This window comes from Pimephales promelas, chromosome 1 (assembly GCF_988280905.1).
Source record: "Pimephales promelas chromosome 1, fPimPro1.hap1.1, whole genome shotgun sequence".
In the NCBI taxonomy this organism is placed as follows: Eukaryota; Metazoa; Chordata; class Actinopteri; order Cypriniformes; family Leuciscidae; genus Pimephales; species Pimephales promelas.
The window spans coordinates 13,234,208-13,260,805 of NC_142769.1; the positions used below are offsets into that span (position 1 = coordinate 13,234,208).

Sequence of the window (26,598 nt, forward strand, 5' to 3'; positions counted from 1 at the left end):
TTGATGTTGATTACCACATAAAACAATCATTTCATGTCCCTTGGCTTGACGAAAACAAACAAACAAACAAACAAAAACCCTGAAATATTATTTAAAGTAACACATACAATTGGCATCTATGGTACGAGAGTAGCAGAGGGTTTCAAAGTCAAGTCAAGTCTTTACTTCTATAGTGCTTTATACAATACAAATTGTTTCAATGCTTCTATAGTGCTTTATACAATACAAATTGTTTCAATGCTTCTATAGTGCTTTATACAATACAAATTGTTTCAAATTGTTTTCAATGTAGATTTGTTAACACTAGAAGAGCCAGAATTCCATAACTACTAGGACTCCCACAAGTGGCAATTTGACCGCTAGATTACAAACTATCTTTAAAGATGAATACGTAATTGAAAGTTTAATGCATTCATTGCATTGGGATATCTTTTAAAAACAAAACAACACCAAACTGTACATTTAAACAAGTTTAATTATACATTTATAAATGACAATTTCATTAGTAGCCTACCGTTATTATCGCATATTCAAAACAGATAGGCTATATTTCCATATCCATTCAACAGAACTCAGAACAAAAAAATAACAACTAAAAGTATCTTATTTAGATATTCTGTTAACAGTGAAAGAGACAAAAGGTCAACCGTGGGAAATGTAACAAAAGAATACCACAAAAATAATTTTTCCATCAAAGTGCAGATATAAAATTCTAAATGGTCAAAATGACCATCATGGCATCTTGACCTAGTGTTAAAGCACTACATGAATTATTCAGCAGAAGAAGAGTTTGTTATTTGATCTGTGAAGTGCCTAAATCATTACTTTAAGGAGAAACTGCTTTTCTATGTGAATAGATGAATTATTCTCACATTATTATCACATTAGTTTTTCTGGCATGTTTCTCTAAAACAGGTTCCTTGCAATCAATGGCAACATATTATTATTCAAGTACACAGTCAAACAGCCTGAATGTGCTAGAAACAATTAACGGAAACAATTAAACGGAACTATATAAATATGATTATATAAAAACACTGTCAGAGGTCTCAAATCCTGTTATGACTCTGATTAATGCAAAATTCATCAGTGTGTGTTGCCTTGTGTTCAGTGATGTGAGTTACCTACTACATTCAGTGATTAGCATCTAATTTACTCTCAAATCATCAGCACAAGCAGATAAACAGAGATATTAGACGCAAGACACTCACACACACACACACACACACACACACACACACACACACACAAACGTTTCTCAGGCATTATATTCAGAAATATTATGAGACATATACTGCCAAACAGTTCGTAAGTTTAAAATGATTATGATTTTTTTAATGTTTTTGAAATAATTCTCTTCTGCTCACCAAGGTTGCATTTATTTGATCAAATATACAGTAAAAACAGTAATATTGTGAAATATTATTGCAATTTAAAGTAACTGTTTTCCATGTTCCATACTGTATATTGTAAAATGTAAATTTATTCCTGTGAAGCAAAGTTGAATTTTAAGCATCATTACTCCAGTCTTCAGTGTCACAAGATCTTTCAGAAAAAAATCTGATTTGCTGCTCAAAGAACATTTCTTATTATTATCAAAGTTAATAACAGTTGTTACTAATTAATATTTTTTGTGGAAACCGTGATACCTGTCAGGATTATTTGATGATTAATAACAAGATTTTTTTTTTTAAATAGAAACTTTTGTAACAATATAAATGTCTTTACTGTCACTTTTGATAAATTCAAAGCATCCTTGCTGAATAAAAGTGTTCATTTCTTTTAATTTCTTTCAATGTTTCTAGTTTTGTACAAGTACTTTATCCAATTTATACATGAGATTGACAAAGAAACATGGAGGAAAGTGTAAACACAGAGCGGAACGTGTCGCATGAATAGCTATATGAGGTTTGGTCACTACCTCTATCTCTACTGTCTGAGTTTTTGTCTTTCCAGTGGACAGTGAATGCAGTCTCACTGCTTTCACAGAGCTAATCATTCCTCAGTCTGTCTGTCTGTATGTGTGCGTGTCTGTCTCTCTGCAGTGGAGTTGATAAGACTCTGCTGCTATTAAAGAGAAGGCGTTTATCTCACAGTCCCGCTGCTGACAGCTCTTCAGGGCTTTCCCTGTGAGATACAGACAGACAGCTCTTATTCCCAGCAGGCTGTGTGCTGATAGAGTTCAGCCTGGTGTTCTCGCTCTGACCGAATCATGTGACTCTGACACCAATGTCAGCGATCGTTTGGGCAAAAGACAAAGGAGATTTGGCCCCCAGGCATACAACAATTTTATTCATCAGTATTTTTGATAAATATTTATACATCCTTGAAACAAGATACATTTAGTTGAGGATAAAAATGTGAACGATAATAAGCATGGTGTTCAGAGTTTATCTTGAATTAAGCTTAAGTACAAATACAGTTCAGATTAGTGTGGTTAATGCTTAGAAAAATTAGATGTATTCACAGTTTTATAACTGCATCTTGTTTTAAGGATATTATCATATTGATAACCCTTTACAATAATGTTCCACCAGTTAAAATTAGTTAATGTATTAACTAACATTAATGTTCAACACATTTGTTGCATTATGTGCCTCTGTTAACATTAATACAATACAACTTTTCATTGTTCATGTTAGCTGAGGTTCATTAAATAATAATAACAGATATATATCTTTTGAATTGAATCAACTAATATTAACTAGTGTAGTTAACTAATGAACCTTATTGTAAAGTGTTACCAAATATTGAAATTAACATGAACTAAGATTAATAAATGCTTTAGAACTATTTTTATTGTAAGTTCATGTTAACTAATATAGTTTTCAAATGTTAACAAATGAAACAGTATTGTAAAGTGTTGCCAAAAAATATAACTGCATACTTATAAGTTTATTTTTATAATATATTCTCCTGTACAAAGTAATTTTCCCTAACTTGCAAAATCATAAGGTGTGCGATTGCTTTAATGCTTTGTTAAAGGAATTATTATTATTTTTTACCATAAGAGCAATAGAAAGCGGAGGATGAGACTCACATTCTCTGAGATCTCCAGCACAGCCAGCACGAAGAACACATACTCCTGTCCATTCAACAGCTGTTTGTTCTCGAAGTCTCCGTACGTCTTGGCATCACCTAGCGTGAACTCCGTTGGCAACTCGTGGAAATATGCGGCGATGTACGGCTTCAGCTCCAGTTGCCTGCGAAACCGAAGAGCGCGACTCGTTCGGTTGATTTCTCGCAACAACTATAAAAGAAACCGAGACAAATGCTTGATCAGTTCAACTCACACATTTTAATTAGTGCTACATTTAATGTGATTATGAACAGAGCAGTGTTATTTTATTATTATTTATATACAATTATAATATGTTATAATTTTCATTGGCTTTTATTTTCATATGTTCAATGTTGGTTTTAATTTTAGTTTAGTTTTAGCATTTTTTTTATGTGCTTTTAACACTTTACTTGAAAACTTTGTGTAACACATTATAAAGATATAGGTTTAGGGGCAGGTTTATGAAGAATAGAGTATACAGTTTAAAGTTTAAACAGTATAAAAAGCATTATGCAATATCCCCATAAAACATGAAAACAACAAAACAAATGTATGTGTAGTTATCCGCAGGCATTTGCTGTGAGATGGAGGGCTGCTTTGATAAAGCTTTCTATCAATCCTGTTCAAGCTGACTTCAAAACTGCTTCAGTTCTTCTGCCCTTGAGGCACTTTGAACAGGCGACTTCAAATATTGACAGTAAAATAAATTGAGTGTGTGCGTGTGTACATAATAGAGAATTGGAGGGAATTTATATATATATATATATATATATATATAGATGAGGGGTGGTTCCAGCCATCAGCAAATCAGAAAGGAGATCCCTGCATGGTGCTGTTCCTTCCCAAGCTGCAGCGTACATGCCGTGGTTGGCAGTTTGACTGGCACAATTCTGGGGAAAACACTCGCAGTCTTAAGCCTTTTAAATATTTACTATGGCTAAAAATAAAATTGTTTGGCTCTATCTCTCACCCACTCGTCCTACCCTTCAGAGGAGAACGTCTTTTGTTCCCCTCTCCATTAGCGGGCAGGAACAGATTTGCATATGAAGGGAGCTGGTAGAACTGCAAGGTTTTGCAGCTTTCTTTTCAAATCAACTGCTTGTAGTTGTATTGGGACTGATGTCCTTACATGGGCTGCTGCCATGATCAATAATGTTTGTAAAGTGGGCCTAATTTATCGATGCAGTGACTCCAGTGCTGATGTGTAAGGTGCCTGTTACCTCTTCCAGATTCATCTCATCCGGATTGTCCCAGAGTTTGATGAATTTTCCGGGCCGTTGTTTCTTCAGCGGTACCACCACAATGTAGTATCCCCTACAGAGAGAGCAAGAAAGAATCTATGAGCATCTCAGCGTCAGGATCCGGCCGCCAGCAAAGGCGTTAGGACATCCATCAAGATTAGCACCGATCAATCTGGACTTTCCAATCCACTTCGGATGACACTGGATTAACGACATGTTTGACGAAAGAGAGAAACCCTCGGTAAACACATCAATAATCTGCCAACTTCCCCTCACTTTAGTCTGGTTTCACTTCGAGGCTGGTGCTTCAGACACACTAATGAGGGTCTCTCTGAGAGAGATGATGGCTGCATTACAAAAAAAAAAAAAATAATAATATTTTACTCACTCTTATCTTGTTTCAAACCCATATGACTTTCCTTACTCCAAAGAAAATCAGACAAATAGCTTTTGAATAAAGCTATTTGCCCTTTTACATGTTATAAAAATAAATGTGGACTATGCATGCATATAGTTCTGGTTCTCAAATCTAATTGGCTGAGAGCCTTTTTCAATCATGCGATATTCTACTAATATCACACAAAAACCGGTTAACTGTATCACTCTTACGAACGCAAAGTGTCTTGACCTATACTTGACCTACTGCAGATGTAAATTAGCCTAAGGCTAACTCTGGTGTAATGCATCAAATGTTTACATTTATGTTATTAATTGCACATGGTCCCTTTAAATAAAAATCAATACAATACAATACAATTTCAGTTGCGGCAATCAGAATTTAAAATGGACTTACTTAGTAAAGAACTGCATACAATCTTGACGTGTAATGTCGTGCTCACTGACATGCATTAACATGAATCACGGTCACGCACACATTCATAAGAATTGTAAGATCAACTGCATATTAATATCAATAAACCAATTAAATAATTAAAGGATTAAAAACGATTTTAAGGAATAAGTAAATATGAATATGAGTTCTAGGTCTGATTGTAGTTTTGATGCAATCAATTTAAACTTTAAATTTAAAATGTGCATATATTAAAGTCCCTGTAAAGGCAATTCTACAAAAAAGTTCTAAACACATTATAAATGTTACATATGTATTGCTAAAACATATTACAAAGACTGTGAACTGTGAAGTACTGAAATGTGCAGTTAGACCATTAAACAGTTTTTCACCATTTCAATTTTACGGATTGTTTGGGCGGGGCTAAAACAGGGCTCGATGATGCACTGGAGGCCATGAGCTCCTGGACACACCCCTATTTGATGACGCACAGATTCTGATCTCTCCCCTTACACACAATAACACTCCCGAGCACATTCGCATTCACCGCTCAATCGCGAGTGACTGTCAGTACAATTAGTTACTACAGCTGAGCCTACAGTTTTCTAGCTAGCTATGCCTTCAACACAGAAATGCATTGGCTACTACCTGGATGCGATCATGTACAAAACAGATCGGTATCTTTATTTAAAATCCCTAAAAACGATCACATCAAGAAGAGGTTTTTAGAGAGGCAACCTTGATGAAGAGCTGAGGATCACCGCCAACACCCGCCTCTGTAGTGATCATTTTACACGGGATCGTTTTATAAACTTTCCTCAGAGATAACTGATAATCAGCTGTTGCTGGTGAACGAGGCCCAAATGATCTCAGCGCGATCTGAAGAGTTCAGATGCAAAAGTGACAATGCCATTTAAGTGAAATTACTGAACTTAAATATACAAGCTTGATAAAAATCGTCATTTTAGAAGAAAATTTCAAATGGCATTTAGAGGCTTTTGCATCTGAACTCTTCATCTCTCTCCCGCCTCAGCGTTCATTCTCCCGTCCCGAAAGCAGTATCAGATAATATCACTGTTGACAGCTTTCCCGCGAGTGGGCATGGTTTCCACGTAGCCAGCGGACACGCCCCCAGCGTTTGAGAACTGCTCATTTTTTCAAGATTTTGATAGCTTATTGTATGTACTTGCCGGCTTTTTTTATCATTCAAATTTGGCTGGGTGGCTAATAACACATTTTTCTGTGGTGTGACAAACTCAGAACACATACTTAATTTTGACTTTACAGGGACTTTAACACTATGTCTAATAGCTTATGTCAAAAGTGTGCAAACGTTTCTTATCTCGTCACGTTCATTTATGATTTACATAAATCTTGATCCCATTTTTTCAATTCAAAATGGCAAAATTTCATAAAAACGTGGAGTAGTTTGCATTACAAGATAGGTATATAACTGTTGGTTCCTGAATATTTCTATCATAAAACAGTTGTCTAATACTTGCATCTACTTACATCTACTTTTCCAAATCTGCTTGCATCTACTTTCCACAAACTCTTGTGTGTTGACAGCAAGACAGAAGGATTTGATTGGCTATCTGTTTTCGGTTTATTTTGATACATAAAAGATTTTGATACATATTTTTGTTAAAATAAATATACTGTCATTAAAATGTTAATTTTAAAATTAGTCTACAGAAACAATATTCTTAAAAAAGTAAATACTCTGAAAGCATTAAATGAGATCCCATAATAATTTATTATAGCTTGTATGATAAATGTAACAATTGTAACAAAAATAACATCCTGGTTGCGTATGTGGAAGAGTTGTGGAGGTTGCTTATGTGTCCCTGAAGGAGGGAACGGAGGATGTAGTCGACTGAATGGGGATCGCGTCAGAGAGCCTATGTTCTTTGAGTAGCCTACTATTGAACGAGCCAATGTAATTGCTGTGCGTAAATCGCATCACACACTCCGCCCCCGCGCGGTTAGCGTCTAGACATACGGACAACCTTGAGACGCAATATGCGCATGCGGATAATGAATAGTTCGGGGCAGATAGCTATCGCCTTTGTTTGCGCTTTGATGCTGGCAATGTTACTGACCTCGCTCCAAAAGTATGCTGTGCTGTGTCTTGCCCGGTCTCGTCATGTTTACTCCCGGTATACTGCACGCAGATTTTTGAATGCGCCGAGAAGTTTCTCTACTCACCAAGATTGTGAATAGAACATGCGCAGAACACAAATCACTAATGATATGCTGATACACATTTACATGACCAAAAATTCGGGTTAGAAAAGGGGTACGCCAGGTATAATATCCCGGTTTTTAAAATATGGGATATGAGCATATTCAGGTTTTTGCCGGTAATGGCCGTTCGCGACCGGGTTATTGCTAATATCCCGGTTTTGAACGGGTTATTGGCTGCATGTAAACGTAGTCAGTGTTTCGCCACCAGGGGTCGCTAACCTCTTACAATAACAAAGGCATATATTAATGACATATATTCCGCATTAAGTGGAATTATGGATCTTGTCGTCAAGCTGATGGATCTTTTATGGATGTTTTAACATGACTGTGGTAAGAAACAGTGCGTGATTGCTAGACGTATACCAGCACCACACGCAACACAAGTCCTGCGTATATAACGGAATAAGGACATTTAATTCTACCAAACTACACAATGAATTACTCACACAGGTCAGTTTATTAGACGAATTAAACTTGAGGTAACGCAGCGCTGCTTCCCTTGCTCTAACAGTTTCACTATCACACTAAACTACATTTGAGTGTGTTGAATGTTTGTTTGTTGGCTGTATGAGACTAAGCTAGATTAACATTAGAGAATTACATGCAGATCATATTCTAACTTTTCGTCATGTTGAACTATATAACACTGATTAGTTTATATATACATTGATTTTCTCACCTGTTTGCTCAAGTAACATGCAACACTCACGTCTCTGTCAAGTCCAAGTTAGTCGTGGACGTGGAGCTCTCGGCATCTCGAAAGATGTTGATCTTTGTTTTAGTCCTCTGTTTGTCTCAAAGTCTGCTTGCCATTGTCCATAATGTTTGAACAAAACCCTGCTAGGGTCGCTAAGGCTGTTGAGCACGCATAACGGGCATAACCGACCCTGTTGTCCACGTCTGTTGCCATGGTTACTATTGCAGTACGAGTTCAAACCTGGCGGAAACCGGGGGTAACGCGGATATGACGTCATTGACTGGCGACTCCTCACCCCTGCTCACACGCCCTGTTTCCTTGGTTAATAATCTCAATTTTCTCATGATTTACAAATAGTTGGAAACATTTGGGATATTGTAAGTAATCAACTAAACAAAATATGTAACATTGGCCTAGAGGTTTTTGGATATTTTACTGCAAAAATCCTGCATATTGTACCTTTAAATCTTTAAATTTGTCAAAAATAAACTAATCAACTGTTATCCAATGAAAGCTAATGCAATGCACATATCAAAATAATAAATCCTTAACTTTGAACTATGTATGAAAAAATGTAAATGGCCTACTTTAAAAAAAATTCTTTATATGGAAAAATAAATTTCTTTTCAAGATGTTTCCAACTCTAACTTTGAGCCAATTCACAATGGCCCATATAACCTATTTGACCAGATATATATGAAGAGTTCAGATGCAAAAGCCTCTAAATGCCATTTGAAATTTTCTTCTTTAATGATGATTTTTATCAAACTTGTATATTTAAGTTCAGTAATTTCACTTAAATAACAATTAATAGGTAAGTATCATTGCCATTTAAGTGAAATCACAGAACTTAAATATACAAACTTGATAAAAATGATCATTCTAGAAGAAAATTTCAAATGGCACTTAGAGGCTTTTGTATCTGAACTCTTCACACACACACACACACACACACACACACACACACACACACACATATATATATATATATATATATATATATATAGTCCAAGTCAAGTCTCAAGTCTTTGAGGGGCAAGCTCAAGTCAAGTCTCAAGTATTTTGCCACGAGTCCAAGTCAAGTCTCAAGTCTTAAATGATTAGGCATTGTCTAATTAAATTAGGCACTATTAAATAAATTAAATAAAGGCACTATTCAATCCTAAATTGTTCTGCATGCACGCTACAGTATACTTATCTAGGCACACACTAAAAACTTTAAATTAAAACTTAAACCCTTCCCATTATAAACTTACAGTTTAAACAGTAAAAATTAGCAAAATATTTATACATGCACATGTACCTTGCAATATGATCTAGAGATTCGTTTCTGTTCAATGATCTGGGACCATCCTATATATATATATTAGATAGATAGATAGATAGATAGATAGATAGATAGATAGATAGATAGATAGATAGATAGATAGATAGATAGATAGATAGATAGATAGATAGATAGATAGATAGATAGATAGATAGATAGATAGATAGATAGATAGATAGATAGATAGATAGATAGATAGATAGATAGATAGATAGATAGATAGATAGATAGATAGATAGATAGATTTTGGATATTAGAGAGATAGATAGAATTTATGGACCACTTAAGATACTATCCAAAAATAATTATTAGTAAATTAGATTTCATCTCAGAGGTGAGATGAAATGATGAACTACATAGGTCCATCTGCAAAGCCCATGGTTATTCTCTCAATAAAACCAAACACAAAGAAGAAGTCTTACTCACTTGATTTTCTCTGCTGTCTGCACCGTCGGCAGCTCAACCGTGACCATGCCGTCTGAATTGGTCTTGCCAATCAGGTATGGTTTGGTGCGAAGTATGTCAGGTGCTGTCATGGTGGAGACGCGGTGCTGCAGACCTCCGGCGCTGTTCCCACGGTTGGTGAGCAGGAATGAATACTGAGTCTCTGGCTGAAGGTTGGTGATGAGCTTCTGCGTCAGCTTCCCATCCACCTCCACACTTTGACCGTTATCATACAAGATCTGGCAGGAACCACATTACGCCAAAGCATTAATGTTATAGCATTTTAAAGAATGCAAAGGCTGCTTCTAAAGATACAGTAGGCAAGATTATGAAATTAATCAAGCTGTGTACTACTACAGTGCCTTTAGCATACTTTAAAAAACAGTGCTTAGTATGGAAATAATATAGCATAAAAAAATAAGTGAAAAATTTTTTTTAACCCGCTATGTATTGTTTTCCAGACTGCATTTAGAAGTTAAATGTTTCACATAGTCTCTTACCATAAACGGCTGCACTGTTTTCCAGACTGCATTTAGAGGTTAAATGTTTCTCATAGTCTCTTACCGTAAACGGCTGCGCAGGGTTGTAGTTCTCAGGAATCTCCCACGTCAGCAGCACCGAGGTCTTCATGGCAGCTCTTACGTGGAAATTTTTTGCAAACACTGCTAAAAGAAATTCGGGGCAGATGAATTAGACATAGAGCTGGAGCTGTTCTCTTACCACCTTTTAGGAAGGCAGCTAGTCATCAACATCCTTACCTGCGAAGCATTTCACCTGCTACCTCATGAGGACTAGGCCAGAACTAGAACCTTACCTTGCCGCTTACCATTGACTCTCGATAGGATGCTATTTGACATGAGCTAGTTATGCTAGGGGTATTTTTATATTCGATTTGGTCCTGAGAACCACACTCTTTCTCAAAGGTTGAAGAAGGAGGCAAACGTGCGTCGAGAGGGTGTTTTGAGCCCCCTACCTTGGTTGACGGGTTGGGTTCTGAACTGGACGCTAGGACTGTAAGGACCGGGGCCCTTACTGGTGAAGGCACACATTTTAATATCGTAAGTCGTGTCTGCTTTAAGGCCATCCAGCATGACGGTGGACTCAGGTGCTGTGATGAACAGTTCTGAGGGACTGCGAGGGCTGTTGATATCTTTGTATTGAAGGGCATATTTGATAATGGCTCCATTGCGCTCGGCTAACAGAACCAGCTGCCAGCTGATCTGCATTGTGGTCGTTGTGCTACTTTCAGCTATGATGCCTTGTGGGTAACCGGATGGTGTGTCCTCATGTGTTGTGATCTCCTTCACCGTCTCCTCTCCAAATCCCACCTTATTGCGGGCTGAGAGGCGGAACGTGTAGGATGCTCCCTTGTGGATCTCTTTGGTGGTGTAGTGGTTCTCACGCTCAGAGAACTCAATCACCGTTAGCGGCTCTACGTCCTTCCGACCGAATCGGAGGCGATAGCCTTGCAGTGGACCGTAGCTGTTGGGCGGCGGGTGCCACTGCAGGAGCGCTGTGCCCATGTTTGTCGGACTCACCATGAGACGAGGCTTTTCCGGAACTGAGGATGGACAGATGAAAAAAACAGTTATTATATTTTACTAAAACTATGACTGAAACTATTGACAAAAATTATATTACTTATTTAAACACACACACACACACACACACACACACACACACACACACACACACACACACACACACACACACACACACACAAAAATCTAAATAAGCTAAAACAGTTAAAATATTAACTGGAATGTTAAACTAAAACTAAAGCTGAAATAAAATAATAATAAAAAAAAACATTAAGGGAAATTCTGTCAGTAATTAATAATTAATCACCCTCATGTTGTTCCAACCCCGTAAGGCTTTCGTTCATTTTAGGAAAACAAATGAAGATAGTTTTGATTAAATCTGAGAGCTGTCTCTCATAGGCTTCTAAGGGATTGAAAGGCCCAGAAAAGTTATATGCTTACTGTGTTGACGATCATAGAGAGGGCAATGCATAGTTGAATAAAGTCGTTATTTTTGTTTGTTTGTTTTTTTACGTCCAAAAATTATTCTCGTCGCTTTATAAACTTAAGATTGAGCCACTGTAGTAACTTGGACTATTTTAACAATGTCTTTAATGACTTTTCTGGCCCGGCAAATTTCAATCCCTTAGAAGCCTATGGAGGAGTGATCCAGCTCTCATATTTAATCAAAAATATCTTAATTTGTGTTCCAAAGATGAACGAAAGTCTTGCGGGGTTGGAAAAAGTCTTGCAGGGTTGGTCCCTTTAAGGTGAACCAGTTTTTGCTCATGCAGAACGAAATAATTCGTTTTTAATCCCTAATTTTAGACAAATAACAAATACAAGTTTAAAAAAAACGCTACACGTTATAATTAGGAAACTAAACTTATCATCATTAAATCAGGTGGTAACAAAAAAAAAAAAGAGACATCGGACCTAAAAACAAATAGGCAAAGACACCTTGACATCAAAATGCGAGACAGTGTGTCATTAAATAAATACCATAGAGAATGTTTAAATACTAATATCAGCTTACGAGGTAAACAGGGAGGCTGCTTCTGCTGGACATGATTGGGAGAGGTGTCTGCTTTACCGATCAGAGTGCGCGCTTTCACGGCGTAAAGCCTTGTTTATACTCGATGCGTCTGCACGAGCGCGGTAAAAATGATGCGTTGGGTGCAAAAGACCGGCAAGACCTCATTTCTCTTAGCTGTGTGCAAAGATTTTTGGAACAGCGCACGCGGCACCGCATCCGAGGATGAACGACTTCAAGCAGAATCTGTCCGAGCTTGTATGTCTCACACAATCGATTAAATATTTTTTAAATATTGCCCAGCCCTAGTAAAAAAGTCTATTTTCCTGACAGATTTTTCCATTATTTCCTTAATTCCTGCGAGCATTTCAAAGTCAGAGCAGGTGAGTGGAATTACAATCACCTTCACCACTGCGAGGGCAATTATAGACATTCACTGGTAATGGGTGCATGGAGAGACCTGCTGAATACTATAGAGTCCACAGGAACAGTCCACAGAAACTGCTCTAAACCTACCAGCTCCGGTGGTGGTGACCAGCTTGGGTTTGCTCCGCGCTCCATCACCCTTGGTGGTGTAAGCGGCAACAGTAACTGAGTATGTGGTCTCAGCGAGCAAATCAAAGAGGACTAATTCCTGGAAAAACACAAGGACATTTTTAACACTGACTGCAAAAAAAAAGAATTTTTTTTTTTAAGAAAATGGATCTGTACACATTAGGTCTCATTCAGTAATACAAAAAAAAAAAATCTTTACCCTTGTTCTAATGTGCATGAATCTTGATTGTTCTAAATAAACATATGCATGTCTGTAGGTGCTAATTGCCACCTAATTGGCTAATTTAAATAAACATGTAAGGAAGTCTCGACATTTCTGACTCCAAGGCCCCATATTGTAAAGGATAATATCTGAAGGCCCCCCGTACTTCTATAAAGAAATACCTGCTCATTTTCTAACTTTATTATTTACAGAAATGTGAGGCAATATACATTAATCATATAAATATTCCAAATAATATTTATAATAGTATTATTTTTATAATTATTTGGATTATATCGATATTTACATATCCATGTTTTCTGGGGAAACCCTGGTTCTAAAATGGGGGAATTCATTAAAAAAAAGACACTATGGTTATATCTTGAGTTTTAGCAGTTTTTGTTTATTTTACACTATATTTGGTCTTAATTTAAATCATTTTAGGCTCCCCCTATTGCGCCCTAGACCCTCTGGTTGAGAACCACAGTCTTTCATCCATCCATGTAAAGGCCATTCATCACTCATTTCATAGATCCAACTATAATTAGTTATTTTGGTAACACTTTATTTGAAGGGTGTGCATAAGACTGACATGACACTGTCATAAACATGACATAACACCTGTCATGAACATAAAGGAGTCTTTATGAATGTTTATGACTTTTGTAATTAAGTGTCATTCAGTAAATTATGACACTTTTAAAGCAAAGTTGACATTGTTTGAAATGTCTTAGTTATGACAACTTGACATTAACCAAGAAATTATAACCTGTCAACCTGACATCTTAATAACTAGTCCAACATGTTCCACTTTACTTGAGGTAAGGGGAAATATTAATGACACTGTTGTTAAAGCATTTGGTAGTGTAATAACCCTTAATGACATCTTTATAACTAGTACAATGTGTTCCACTTTACTTGAGGACAAGTAAAATATTCATGAGTTATAATTGTGACATGACGGCCAAAGTCAAAACTAACCACATATGACAGGGTAATGTAATGTTAACGCAAAGCTAAATAACTTCATTATGTTTGATAATTAGACCTGTTATGACATATTTGTGAAAGGTTATGATTTCTTGGTTAATGTCAAGTTGTCATAATCAAGACATTTTTTGTCTTTGTTAATGTCAAGTTGTCATAACAAAGACATTTTTGTCTTTGTTAAGGTCAAGTTGTCAAAACAAAGACATTTTAAACAATGTCAACTTTGCATTAAAAGTGTCATAATTTACCGAATGACTCTTAATGACAAAAGTCATATACATTCATAAAGACTCCTTCATGTTCATGACAGGTGTTATGTCATGTTTATGACAGTGTCATGTCAGTCTTATGCACACCCCTTCAAGTGTTACCGTTTTTTTTTTTTTTTTTTTTTAAGAAAGTATTACTGGGTCTTTACAATTCAATTCCTTATGATAATATTATGCATACACATTTTCAATTAACACACTGCATGTTTCAGTGACTTTGCATTTTTTTGGTGGTGTACAATGTGTGATTGCTGTCCTTTTAATTAACTGCAAATTAATTGATAAACTATGATTTCTATGTGATAACATATCCAGGTATACAAGTGTCATTATTCACAAAATTCATTTTTAATGAGCGAGATCCAATGTTGTCTTCAGATAGTTATGGTTAAGTAGCATTAAACATCTAGAAATTAAGGTGTATGTTTGGAATATAGAAATACAGTGAATGTGAAGAATTGAATGCATCCATTTTCTCAAATGTACTCACATGTTCAGCTGAGTCATCATATTCCCACTGATTCCCAAACCAGAAGGAGGAAAAACAAACAAACAGACAAACAAGAAAAGATTATTCAATTACACAAGAAGACACATGAGCATTTGATGAACATGAGGAATGTATCTTATGTTCTCTTTCAGTTGATAACGACGGAAGTATGAATGGGGATCGCATCAGAGAGCCAATGTTCTTCGAGTACTATTGAACGAGCCAAATGGAATTGGCGTGCGTTATTCGCATAACACACTCCGCCCCCGCGGCGCGGGTATAAATACGGAAGTGGATGCACGCACTAGATGCTTTTCGCTTCAGAGCCGATCGTATTGAAGTGTCCTGAGGACTCCTGTTGTTTACAAAGAGCAAATGTGTGTTGGTGTTCTTCAGGAAGACTCTCCCAGTGCTGGTGTTCTACCAGCTGGTGTTCTAGCGGTGATCGTGAGCTTTGAGGTCTCAACTGCTGTTTTAACAGCTACAAATTTCTAAGGGTTTGTGTGTGTTGATGGCTGGTTAAAGGGCAGCAAAGTGAGTGCTTTACTGTTTCAGTTCACTGTTCAGTGTTGCCGCAGTAATTCTCCTGTGTGCTCTAGCACTGGTGATGGGTCCTATTTCCTGAAAGAGTGTGTTTGAATCTTTTTCAAGATGTCATTCCACCTGTGCGTTTCTGGATGCGGTCGTTCCCTTTTCCTCCTTGACGGTCACAATTGTTGCATCACGTGTTTGAGCTATATATTTATGTGTATACGTATATATTTATATGTTCAGCATGGTGAGGCAGCTTTTGTGGGTGGCTCAAGTTCTCATTGCGGGAATATGACTGTCGCGGTGTTGAGATTGAGACTCGCCTTCGTCCACGAAGCGCAAGTCCCCATTACCATGCCCCACCCCTGGGTGCCGTGAGGGATGGGTAATCGGAGGATTGTGATTGATGTCTCGCCCGGTAACCATTCCCAGTGGGCTCCTCACTCCTCCATCACACTGCAGCCGATGGAATTCCTGTTGAACATGCTGGTCCCTCTGTAATGGACCGATATGCTATTTCATTGGGGGTTCCCCCAGAGGATAAGGTGTCGATGGCAGCATCGGAGGGTCAGCTGGCCTCTGAAGATGATGACTCGGCTGTGTTATCTCCCTCTGGGAGTGTAACATTGCCCGAGCAAGATCCAGAAATGTCAGCTATGCTGAAACGGGCCGCCGAGGCAGCCGGGCTCGAGTAGAAACTCCACAGTGTCCCCAGCAGTCTCAGTTAGAGGATTGGTATCTTGGGGCGGGGCGCGCTGCTTCACCCAGCCCTGGCTTTCTCTGTCCGTTCGCTTCATAGTGGTTAGACGTGTACAGAACACAAGCCTTAGACCTCAGACCAGCTCTTCTGATTCAGCAGAGAGGGAAGGATGTTTCCAAGCAAAGTTGCTCCACTGATGGTGGCTGCCTTCAATTCGGCGTAAAATTCAGAGAGGCTCATGTCCTTTTAGGTGTTATAAAGCTCCTCTGACAGATTCTGTGCTTTGCTGATAGATTCTAGAGTTGGGGGCTGGGCAACACCTAGTTTGAACCGCTGCTTCTGTGGGATCTCTTTAGGGCTGGACTGGGACAAAAAATCGGCCCGGGCATTTTGGCCCAGACTGGCCCACAACATATGAACATAAACACAACTGAACGGTGTACGCCCTTTAATATGTATACCAACAACTCCTATTAAAACCACCAACGCCATGTAGTGAGTGAGATGAAATAACTACTAAGTTTAAAATACAATTCTCCAATTGCATTGGCAATATCAGTCTTTCTCACAAAATGTTTATATAGTATTGGTCAGTGCACCTTTGTCCCTCTAGGGGGGTTGGGGGGCATGCTCCCCCGTAAGAAAATGTTGTGCTTTTTAATGTTAAAATCATCAATCTGGTGCACTTTGAGAGTTCAAAATTAAGAGCTCCAACCCATATTCAGTGCGCAAATTGAACAAAGAAAAACTCAAAACTCTTTTAGTTGGGATATATTGTCTGTCTATATTACATACCACATAATTAATCATAGTTATAATATTAATCACAAGACAGCTATAGACAGCTATATTGTAAAACACATGCACTGAAAAATAAAAGCAACTTTCATAATTAGCTTAGAACTAATTTTCTGTAACTTGAAAGATATATAAACACATTAACTTTTATTTTGATGGAAAGGGCATTCAGCTTTTATTTTGGCGGAAAACATGGTTTACAAACGGGTCTTATACTCTCATTATAATTCTAGTAAAATGCGTAATTGTCAAATATGCAGACGTGGAAATAATGCGTAACTGAGTAATGGGTTCCTTCTCACAGCCTGCCCTGTGTTCTGAAAGTAGCCTAGTTCTGCTTACCACAGTTCTCTACACTCACTAATGTCTCTCGTGATCCCCCTCACTCCTCATCAGACACTGAAGGCTGTTTCTTTTTTTTATGCCATTTCTCTGCACATTCCTTGCGTTTCTTCTCCTTCACTCTGACTATTTTGACAGATACTCACTGACACTGCACGCTCGCTCAGCCAAGAGGAGTAGGTGATAAAAGATGTGATTGGACCAGCCCAGTGTCAATCAAAAAAATAATCAATGGGCCACTGATCTCCGTTTCATGGGCCTGTCTGTGATAAAGAAAGGACCTACGCTGACTTTTTTGTCTGATGCGTTTCAACGGCACAAAGAACCCAGCGCTGTGGCCGCTAAACTAAACACAATGAGCCGCTGACACGAGTTGGATGGGCCGTTAAAAAAAAAATTAAAGTTTGAGATGTATCGGCCCAAAAAGCACGTCGGCCCACCGGCCCACAAAGCACGTCGGCCCATCGGGCAAATGCACGAAATGCCCGATGGCCAGTCCAGCCTTGGTTCCCTTCACCATGAGCCCGGTTCAAGTGTCGGCTTGCTGTGCCATTCCTCTCCTATGGCTGGATATGTGCGCCTACTCCAGTTGAGTTCCCTTAAACTGAATCCTGTTGAGTTCCTCCACACTAGGGGTGCACGATATTCTGATCGTGAAAAGACCAGGTGTAAATGCCCTGTGAAACGCATTTGTGACGTATTTGAATCTAATCGCTCAAACCACTTCAGGAGGAGGTCTGGGCAGCATTCCAGACGAAACTGGACACATGTAAATGCATCTCGTTATTGAATAAACCACATATGTAAAATGTACTCCTTCCATAAACGTTAAAAATGAGAACGTTACAGGCTTGTCATGTTAAGGCCATATATGAAGACGCGCCCTGCAACACGCATCACCGCAGATCAGCTGAGCATCTCTTCATCATGCCAACGCGCAAACTATGGCAAATCAAAATGAAAGTAAGTCGCAGATGCTTTTCACACAGTTCATTAAAAGTAAATGAACGATCTTATTTTACCTGATGATCGTATGCAGCCCATAACTGCTGCTTTCAGTGACGTACGTGCACTCCATTAAATCGGCATATAGCGCGGGAATTGAAGGTCGTATTTTGATAAATCAGATATCCGATCAGTGAAAACGCATGAAGTTGCCAGGTGGCCTGATGTTTATGCTTGTGCGCGTCGAGCTGGCCGGGGCAAGTGTGTGTGGGGGGGACTGTGTGGTAGTAGAGCAAGTGAGAAGTGAGAGAGTGACAGTGACGACGATTAGCTTTGAAGCGAATAGCGACTCTTGAGAAAAACAAAGTGTCTCCCCTGTTCTTTCTGACCACTGTGGGAAATCTGTAGCATGAAAAGTTAAACCTCTCCTTGATTTCATGTTGTTTATGGAGAAGGAGAATCAGGAAATGAATCGGGGGAAATGAAACGGTGATGGACGCATCATAAACAAAATATTGCATAAATATCACGACTTTCGATATGTATATCAAGCAACGTGATATCGCGATAACGATATTGATTCGATATATCGTGCACCCCTACTCCACACCCCTTCGACATTGGACGTGCGGAACGTCTGGTGTTAGGCCTACCACTCATAAGCAGTGTGGAACCTGTGTTAGGCTGGGTCCATATGTTGCGGTCCCTATGGTGACCCCATATGTGTTCTCTTCCAAGATATGGCTCCCTTCGGTGAGCCCGTGTCTTCCCTCGGCAGAGTTGGCTCTGTCTTCACTGTCTGGTGAGTCTCCCCCTGTCGTAGGCTGGATCCACCCTAGTGACATTCCATATGTCACACTGCCCGGTCATCCGCCCAGGTAATTTGTGTATTCTCCACGTTAACTCCCTCCGGGTTGGATGTGGCTTTCCTTCCAATGTACGGTGAACGCTTTCCCATTGGTCCTGTAGGAACAGCAGTGACTTCCCTGGCCTAAGCCCTGTCCTTCACCATCTTAAAATTGCGGGGGCATCAGGAGGCTTTCATCTAGGCACTGGAAGGCGGCAGCTTTAGTGGCGTTTTCAAAAGTTATCCCCATTCAGTCGACCGTCGACTACGTCCGACGTTATCGACTGGAAGGGAACGTCCTGGTTGCCCTGAAGAAGAGAACGGAGGACGTAGTCCCCTTGCCACTACCGCTGGACCACTGCTGATTCCGGGTTAAGCTCGGCTCCACAGCAAAAAAGCAACTAGTGCGTGCATCCACTTCCGTATTTATACCCGCGCATCAGGGCCGGAGTTTGTGACGCAAATCACGCACGCCAATTCCATTTGGCTTGTTCAATAGTACTCGAAGAACATTGGTTCTCTGACACGATCCCCATTCAGTCGACCGCCGACTACGTCATCCATTCCCTCCTTCAGGGAAGAGAGGGTAGCATACGCAACCAAGACATTTCTGTGACTGAGCAGATGTTAGAATGATGAATGATTCATAATTCTGGAGGATTCAAACAGTGTCCGTGTCTCTACTTTGCACTTTGAGGTCAGATTATTATTGTATGTGTCGTGTGAAATCAGATGGGCCAATCTCATTGTCTAACATCAAATCACATTTAATCAAACAGGTCTATGCAGTGTATGTAAATCATGGTTGATAATGGCACATTTTCATTCACCTCACATGGGAAAATGAATGTCTATGGGAAGTCTTCATGTCAATCTTGAAGATATGAAAAGAAGGCCATATTAAATTGTGCATGTCATAAGAATACATTTACTCCCTACTTTCATAGTTATTAGGGTCATTCAGTAAAAATATACCCCTCATCTACTATAACGTAAAAGTATGTGCAAATAATGACTTCAATAATGAACAGCTGAATAGCACATTATCCAAGTATTCATCAATTTTATTTTAGCTGTCTTCTTTCTCCATGAAAATGTTTTTTTCTTTTTTTTTTTACATGTACAAATAAATATCCATTGTTTATCTTTTTGATCGTTCATTCAACAAATTTGCAAAAATCTAACCTTTCCTGGAAGTAAAAGAATTGAAAGGTGGGGGGTAAATCACATTATGCAATAAATGCTTTTCTCCAAAACATGTTGGCCATTATTATCGACACCCTTTATTAAATATATATGTTTTTTTATAGTTTTCTCCTATAATGCCTGATGAGTTTGGAGAACACCTGACAAGAGATCAGAGACCATTCCTCACTCATTGTCTAGGTTTAGATTATCTGTTGGTATTTGTTAGAATGATACCATATATCTGAACAAGAAAAAAATATACCTTCAGCAAAAAAATAAATAAATAAATAAATAAATAAATAAATAAATAGGCCCACAACATTAAAGATCCAGTGGTATATTTAACCATGGCAATGGGGTACTTTTTATTCCAGTTTGCACCAAACTCATCAGGTAGGTTTGCTGCCAAAACGTTTTTTTTTATTTATTTTTTATTTTTTATAGTAAATAAAGCATTTTTTTATTTGGTAATATTTATGTAGCCTTATCCAGAGTTATTTATTGTTTAGTTCAAACATGAATTAAACAATTACAGCCAGTCTATAAGTATCACTCTAATGAGTCCTAATCTCAACATAGCAACCATCATTGTCGGCCTAGAAACCGCATAGGACCATGCACAGCCCAATTCTGTGCACCAGAACACAGGAATAACATATGTCCTTAAAAACTTTCACGGTTCTACATTTAAAAATAGCCTTTTCAAAAAAAAAACTAATTTTACAGAAAATAACTGTAGTTTTTTATGTTAATTTTCTTAATTTTCAATTGTACTCAAAACACTGAAAGATTACAAATAATATCTGTACATTTCAGCTGTTATTTTAGGTATTGTGACATTAATGATAAATTCCACAAATACTGTTATTTCACGGGTATCTCCTGCATTATTATGATCAAATATCTTCAATGTAAACAATCGTAAAAAAAAAAGGTCAAATGACTGGCAGCTATGGCCGCCAAACAAAAACCATAGAATTAAAATAAAATGTGCTAATTTAAAAAAGTGCAAAAATCATAATCAGAAATTTGATGTCACCATGATTGAGATCAGTGTTTGCTTTAGTTGGGCTCATGAACCTTGAGTTTTTAACATTAGTTTTTCTCTGGCTGCTATAACTGGGCCCATGAACCTTGAGTTTTTAACATTAGTTTTTCTCTGGCTGCTACAACTGTGTTTTTGATACACATTTGTTATGGCAATAAATGCAGGAGAAATTATCAGATGATTTTGGACATTTATTGATGATGCTATAGTCATCACATGGTGGTCTGATTCACTAATATGGCAAATCAAGTCAAATCTCTGAATATCAGTTGTGGGCCGTCAGGGCCAGCAAGGCCTTCTCTGCTGGCCTAAACACTATCAGAACCACTGACTTGCACTTTAATATATTTTTTCCATGAATGAGCATTAAATTATTCCCAATAGTTCGTTTTTTTAATATCATAGCTTTTCTCGTGGTTGCGCTGCTTCCAGTAGTGTGTTTTTATGTTAGAGCTTGTATCCAATCATATTTCAGCCATCATGCGTTGCCAGGGTAAATAAATCTGCCGGGAGGCCTTCAGAATCGACAGTGTGTAACTTAAAATGAATGGCAATGAAACCGTTGCTTTAACCAATCAGATAATCCGTCAGATTTAATCGGCCAATCAGATTTCGATTTGACTGCAGTGGGGCCATCTAGCTGGCATATAATAACGTTTGTATTTTCACGTTCTTTGATAGGATGCTCAGAGTGCGTACTATTACTGTTATTATCTGCATCTGTAGCGAACTGCTTAAAGTAAAATATATTCCTGTATATGTAATAGTTTGTCAACCCACAAAATTAATGTTTCTTTCCCTCCTCGACCTCCAGCAGAAAAAAAAACCCTTATTCAGCCTGAGCTAAACGCAGACGGAACTCTATTCGATCTCTCCGGGTAAAACTGACTAATGTACTAAGTTATGCCACGAATGGTTCTGAAGGCAAAAGTCCCGCTGATCACGTTGATTTTGTTCAAAATGCTGTGCGAGAGCATGGGGCAGCTGTACACATTGTCATGTTTTGTTTTGTAATTATGTAAAAGTAGCCTACATTTTAAATAGAATATAGCTTTAACTAGAATATAAACTTTTAGGCTATAGGAGAACATTTTATTCATCAAAAGTTAAAATCTCACAGTCAGCGAAAATAAGTGCTTTCAATGACGCTATTGAGGAATGCAAAGACTGAAGAGCGCTTCTCTCGCGTGCGCACACTGACTGCTGAACAACCGAACTTCTGGGCTTTTGTCAGTGAGAAAAGTCGTGGTCGAGTGGTAGAACTTTGGGTACAATCATTTTGATGACACTGTTTCAAATCCCGCATAATGTATTAAAATTACCTTGCATTTCTATTTTACATTAAGGAACAAATCTCTTCCAACAGATTGACTGAATTTGTTAAAAAAAATTCCAAGTAGATTAAAAAAAACAAAAAACATAACCAAGCTAAGCAAGTTGCGATTTGCCGGTGGGGTATTTCCCCCTCCACAGTAATCAATGCTATAATTCGCCTAAATAGACAATATCAAATATGTGTATATATATATTTTTTAAATATGCAACATGCACATTTAAACAACACATAGCCTAATAAAATCTGAACCAGCGCTTCTGCGCCTGTATTGAGACATAACATGCAGCGCGCGTTTCAGTTTCAGTGGCCTTAATATTGTTCAACAAACGCGGCGGTGCTCACTTAAATTTATTTTTCTCATCACCACTATAATAAAATCATATTTTAAAACTGTAAGAGGTCTCCTTTTTCATGTAGCCTAAAGTAGCCCAGGCCTACATTCACAATAGGCATAACAACAAACCTTTTTTCTTGCTGCTTAGAGTGAACACATGGCTGAATAGTAGAACATAGGCCTACGGTTCTACCATTACAAAAACATGGGTTCGAAGCTTGATCAAACATGGATTACTGTAGTTGTATTTTATTTTTTAGGCTATTAATGCAGAAAGATTTGTTCTAAAACTCTGTTACACCATTTAGCTTTTTTGCTTATGTTTATAAAATAAAATCACCATGCATTTCTATTGTACACTAAGGAACAAATCTCTTCCAACAGATTGACTGAATTTACATCTTCAAAAGCAGTTATGTAAAAAATATAGAAAATAAAACTTAATGGGGTTCCATGTAGAAATAAAAAAAACCATCCCCCCTCCACAGTAATCAATGCTATAATTGGCCTAGACCATATCAAATATATATAGCGTATATATATTTATTTATTTTTAAATATGCAACACGCATGTTTAAGCAACAAATAATAAAATCTGAACCAGCGCTTCTGCTCCTGTATTGGATGTCAGTTTCAGTGGCCTTAATATATTGATTCATGGCTTTTAAAAATGTCACAAATTGTTTTGAGGTGGTTTTGAACGAAATATTGAAATATTGAAGTTTATAATTGAGTATTTTTTTGACAAACCACGCCCAGTGTAGGCCTATTCTAAAAGCAGGTTTTATTCTGGCATTGATTGTGTTCGACAAACGCGGCGGTGCTCACTTGAATTTATTTTTCTCATAACAGCTAAAATAAAATCATCTTTTAAACTGTAAAAGGTGTACGTTTTCGTATAAAGTAGGCTTACACTCACAATAGGTTAACGATAAAACGTTTTCCTGCTCATTTGAGCGAATACTCACTGCAGAAACATATGTTTGGCCATTTCACCGTAAGTGAACACATGGCTAAGTGGTAGAACTTATGGTTAGAACATGATAATGACATGGGTTCGAAGCCCGATTTAACATAACTGTAGTTAAATTTTATATTTAGGTATTTATGCAGAAAGATATGTCTAGTTCTAAAACTGTTACACCATTTAGTTTTTTTTTTTGCTTGTATTTATATATATATAAAAAAAAAAATTCATTTTACACTAAGAAAGGAACAAAATAGTATCCAACAGAATAACTTCTTTACATCTATAATAGGCTAATACCAATCGTAATTTCAAAAGCAGTTCCGTAAAAAAATAAATAAATAAATAAATAAAATATGAGGACTTCTTTTCCAAAACGCTATAAATCAATTTCAATAGTTTTCAGGAAAACTACATTTTATACCTAGACCCACACATTTTGTGAATATTCAAATTAAATGTTTTATTGGTTAAGTCTGAACAAGTTGAACAATGATTATTAAATTATTAATTTTTTTATTTTTTTATTTTTTTCATTTATTTATTTATTTATTTAATATGGACATAGCAATAACATTGGACGAACCAGATGCATTGTTTAAAGTGTAATAGCACATGTGCTAATTTTCAACACCTGTCCATAGGGGCTTTTACTACAGATAAAAACACATTATAAAACAAGACAAAGATCATTTACACATGGGAACAACTTTGGCCCGATTTTTAAGGTCTCTGGTGAAGATGTTAATATTCCTCTGCAGTTTGAGTCCAATTGGGAGAGAATTCCATAGTGTAGCCCCTCTGAAGGAGAAGCTAGACTGACCAAAAGATTTTCTAAACTTCGGTATCACACAATCCCCACTAACTGAGGCTCTGGTGGAAGGTCTTAAAGAGCCCTGACGCCTCTCTATGAGGCCAGAGAACAGTGGTGACACACAGTTGTTCAAACATTTAAAAGTCAATTTCAAAATACTAAAATTTACAAAGTTTTCAAAAGTAAAAAGCTTATGCTTCTTTATAATATTACAATGATGGTATATCATGGTTTTTTTGTCAAATATCTTAATTGCCTGTTTGTATAGAGAAATAACTGGTTTCAGAGTGGACGCTGATGTCTGTGACCATGCAGTAATACAATATGAGAAATGTGAAAAAAACATTGCATGCATAAACAATAAAGCCGCATGATGTGGCAACTCTCTTCTAATGAAACGAAAGCAGTTTAGATTTGATTTAACTTTCCTGCAAACATGATTTACATGACTTTGAAACTTCAGGTGTCTGTCCAAGATTATGCCCAAGTATTTCGTTTCATTAACCTCAGAGATGGGTTCATGGTCTAAATGAACTTCAAAGATGCTGTCATTAATTATTAAATCAAACAACAATAATGTTAATGATAAATTAAAAGTTTTTTTTTTTAAAAAGCGATATAAATCCATCCATTTTTTGTAAAGATATGGTTTGTCTTTAAAAGAAAAGAAAAAAAAAACAAGAGAACATGCAACATATAATCAGGGGCTCATGCTATAAATTAATATAAATTAAATTTAGTAACACAACCTGAAAAAAGTAATGATATGATAATAATGTTATGTAAAGTTATTTAGTAATAGCCAACATTCAACAGTCATTTTTAGTAAAGTGTAAAACCTGTAACAAATAGTACTAATTTCTACACATGCATGAAAAAAAAAACTAATTATTACAAATGATCAATAATGATAAGGAATATATTCAAAAGTAGGGATGGGCCCCCTCCAGCACATGCACACACACACATCCATGTATAGGCTACATAGAATGTGAGCAAAGCGGAGCGGCGTGACGCTTAAATATAAGTAAAAAAATAAATAAATAAATAAACATACGTTTCACATTTATGTTTAATAATATTGTGTTACTTATTTTTATTATTTCGTCTATGTTGAGTAGGCTATATGAAAAGTGAACCGCATGAGATGAGTACGATAGGATCAAAAGCTACCCAATATATCGGAAAATATTTGGAGTGGTTCAGACATGATTTTGACCACCAATTAAGTTTTGTTTTGTAGAAAGCTTTAAACTTCGTTTCAGATAAATTCTATCTTCATTTTAATAAATGTTTCATCAACGAATTGACTGGATTAACACATTAGAAGTAAATATCAGACAATATAATCAGGACACAGATATATGAACCGTCATATATGAACCGAAACACCGCGATGCTTGCCTCACAGACCTGAGAACTAGAACGCTTTAAATGTCTACTTTTAAACAAAACATTTTAAAACGAAAATAAATTGGCAACTCTCTGCGTAAGTAGGCTAATTCGAAGTAGCCTATGCGTTTAGGCCTATGCGCGTTCACTGCGAAGGCGAGTCAGTATCATCAACTTTATCTTTGCTGCTGACACCGACAGAAAACACTAGTTTACTAGAGTTTAGAGCAGCATGTTTGCAACAATAACACAGTCAAACAGAATGTAAGCCCTGTGTGTGTGCATGTGCAGTTGTGTGTGTGCGTCACACGTTAAATGTTTTAGAATGTAACACAACATTCAAATGCAAATATGCGCCCTCCCCCACTTGAAAGGCCGTGTGTCCACCAAAGCGTTTTTCCACACGCCAGGCGTATATGTTTTCAATTGTTTTCAATGGGAGCGCCGCGTTTTTTAAACGCCATGAGCGTAATCACAGCTACGCAGCTCC

At 37.4% G+C, this 26,598-nt stretch overlaps 1 protein-coding gene across 39 annotated transcripts in view; it reads right to left on the reverse strand.

Moving 5' to 3' along the window:
• ptprda (protein tyrosine phosphatase receptor type Da) overlaps nucleotides 1–26,598 on the reverse strand; it is a 945,911-nt gene that overhangs the window by 52,951 nt on the left and 866,362 nt on the right. For 23 of the 39 annotated variants that reach the window (XM_089127357.1, XM_089127359.1, XM_039669504.2 and 20 more), the window contains 7 exons: nucleotides 14,867–14,893; nucleotides 12,877–12,994; nucleotides 10,781–11,368; nucleotides 10,372–10,472; nucleotides 9,790–10,046; nucleotides 4,282–4,375; nucleotides 3,041–3,250 (listed from right to left, as the gene is read on the reverse strand). In XM_089127357.1, the coding sequence (XP_088983483.1) occupies nucleotides 3,041–3,250; nucleotides 4,282–4,375; nucleotides 9,790–10,046; nucleotides 10,372–10,472; nucleotides 10,781–11,368; nucleotides 12,877–12,994; nucleotides 14,867–14,893 (1,395 nt within the window). The remainder of the gene's footprint in view (nucleotides 1–3,040; nucleotides 3,251–4,281; nucleotides 4,376–9,789; nucleotides 10,047–10,371; nucleotides 10,473–10,780; nucleotides 11,369–12,876; nucleotides 12,995–14,866; nucleotides 14,894–26,598) is intronic. The other 16 variants (XM_039669501.2, XM_039669500.2, XM_039669471.2 and 13 more) reach the window with 3 other exon arrangements.